A 1,416-nucleotide genomic window follows, 5' to 3' on the forward strand; every position below is an offset into this window, starting at 1 on the left:
AGTTGTATTAAGTAACTTATTGTTTACAATATTGAATTACAATACAGTGGAATATCATTCATATTTATTTTTTAACAAGCCATTAACTATTTTTAACATTTTATCGGTTTTGCCCCGATACTGGGGCAAAATCGATTCGTAAACGGGGCAATACCGATGCATGATACTGCAACAGATACTAAAATAATGATGGAGAAAAATATAATATTAACCTTTTATTCAAAGGAACTTACTAAACCAAATACAAATAACCATTGTATTTAAGTATTATAACTATAGTAGGTAGTAAAGGTTTCATAAATTACCTACCTATGTATTATAATACATTTATAACTTAATCAATATTAAATAAAAACAAATTTTAACAACACAAGTTGCTCTTAATAAAATAAAATAATTAATTATTAGGTTGGTGTACCTAATCCTAACTTATAATAAATAATTAGCAATTATCAAGCATTATAAAAACTGATCGGTTTTGCCCCGAAGCATAATTTTTACGAAATTGTTGATAACTTACACAATATTATCAGATAAAAGAAGTTAGTGATTGCCAAACAGCCTTTACAAGTTGTAGATTCATACTAGACAAGTATGGTAATTGTAGTACAGTTCTATCATTGTTTAATATTAAATTAAAAATATGAAATTATGATAATAATTAACTTTAAAATGTTCGTAATCGAATAACAATTCAAACAAAAACGTTGCAGTTGATGTTAACAGTACCAAATAACAACATGTTTCATGATAAGGAATGAAATAAATTTAAAACTTATAATTTTCATCCATAGAATAATGCGAAATGAGCAATATCAGTTTTGCCCCAGTATCGGTTTTACCCCGTGTTCCCCTACCCGTTTGCCGCGGAGGGGATCTGGGTCATTTGGGCGGTAGATAAGAGGAGCGTCAACGCAGACACGAATACTTGGTGGTGTACTAGGTTATGATGAGTGTTTAAGGTCCTTTCACACACGTCCGATCCGAATCCGATCCGGGTCCGTTCCGTCATGGCATCCGTTTACTCGGAAATATGAACTTCTTGTTTTTAAATGGATGTATTCACACACGTCCGTTCCGAGTCCGTTCCGAGCTTTCCGAGCTCTCTCCGGTCAAAAAAATATTGTCGCTTACTGATTTTCTGCCCGAGCTCGGACAAGTTTGGGCACGGAACGGTGCCGGATCGGACATGTCTGAACAAGCGTCCGATCGCATTTCATGTTTACGATATGCGACTGATATATTTTCATCACATTCATTCCACTCATCAGAGGATCTATCTGTCATAATGGACAGTGAAAAATTAATTGAGCTCGTCAAACTTCATGTCGGACTATATGACCTAAGTAGTCCAAATTATAGTGACAGTACATGGAAAGAAAAGGTATGGAAAGACATTGCAGATGAATTGCATCA

The 1,416-nt window shown here is 34.0% G+C and overlaps 1 protein-coding gene across 1 annotated transcript in view; it reads right to left on the reverse strand.

Moving 5' to 3' along the window:
* Window positions 1-1,287, reverse strand: part of LOC115034822 — a 3,708-nt gene extending 2,421 nt beyond the window's left edge. The window contains exons 1-2 of the mRNA XM_029492292.1: window positions 1,135-1,287; window positions 521-584 (exon numbers count right to left, since the gene is read on the reverse strand). Of these exons, the coding sequence (XP_029348152.1) occupies window positions 521-584; window positions 1,135-1,287 (217 nt within the window). The remainder of the gene's footprint in view (window positions 1-520; window positions 585-1,134) is intronic.
* Between the last annotated feature and the right edge of the window lie 129 nt (window positions 1,288-1,416).

This window comes from Acyrthosiphon pisum, unplaced genomic scaffold (genome assembly GCF_005508785.2).
Source record: "Acyrthosiphon pisum isolate AL4f unplaced genomic scaffold, pea_aphid_22Mar2018_4r6ur Scaffold_21173;HRSCAF=23226, whole genome shotgun sequence".
In the NCBI taxonomy this organism is placed as follows: Eukaryota; Metazoa; Arthropoda; class Insecta; order Hemiptera; family Aphididae; genus Acyrthosiphon; species Acyrthosiphon pisum.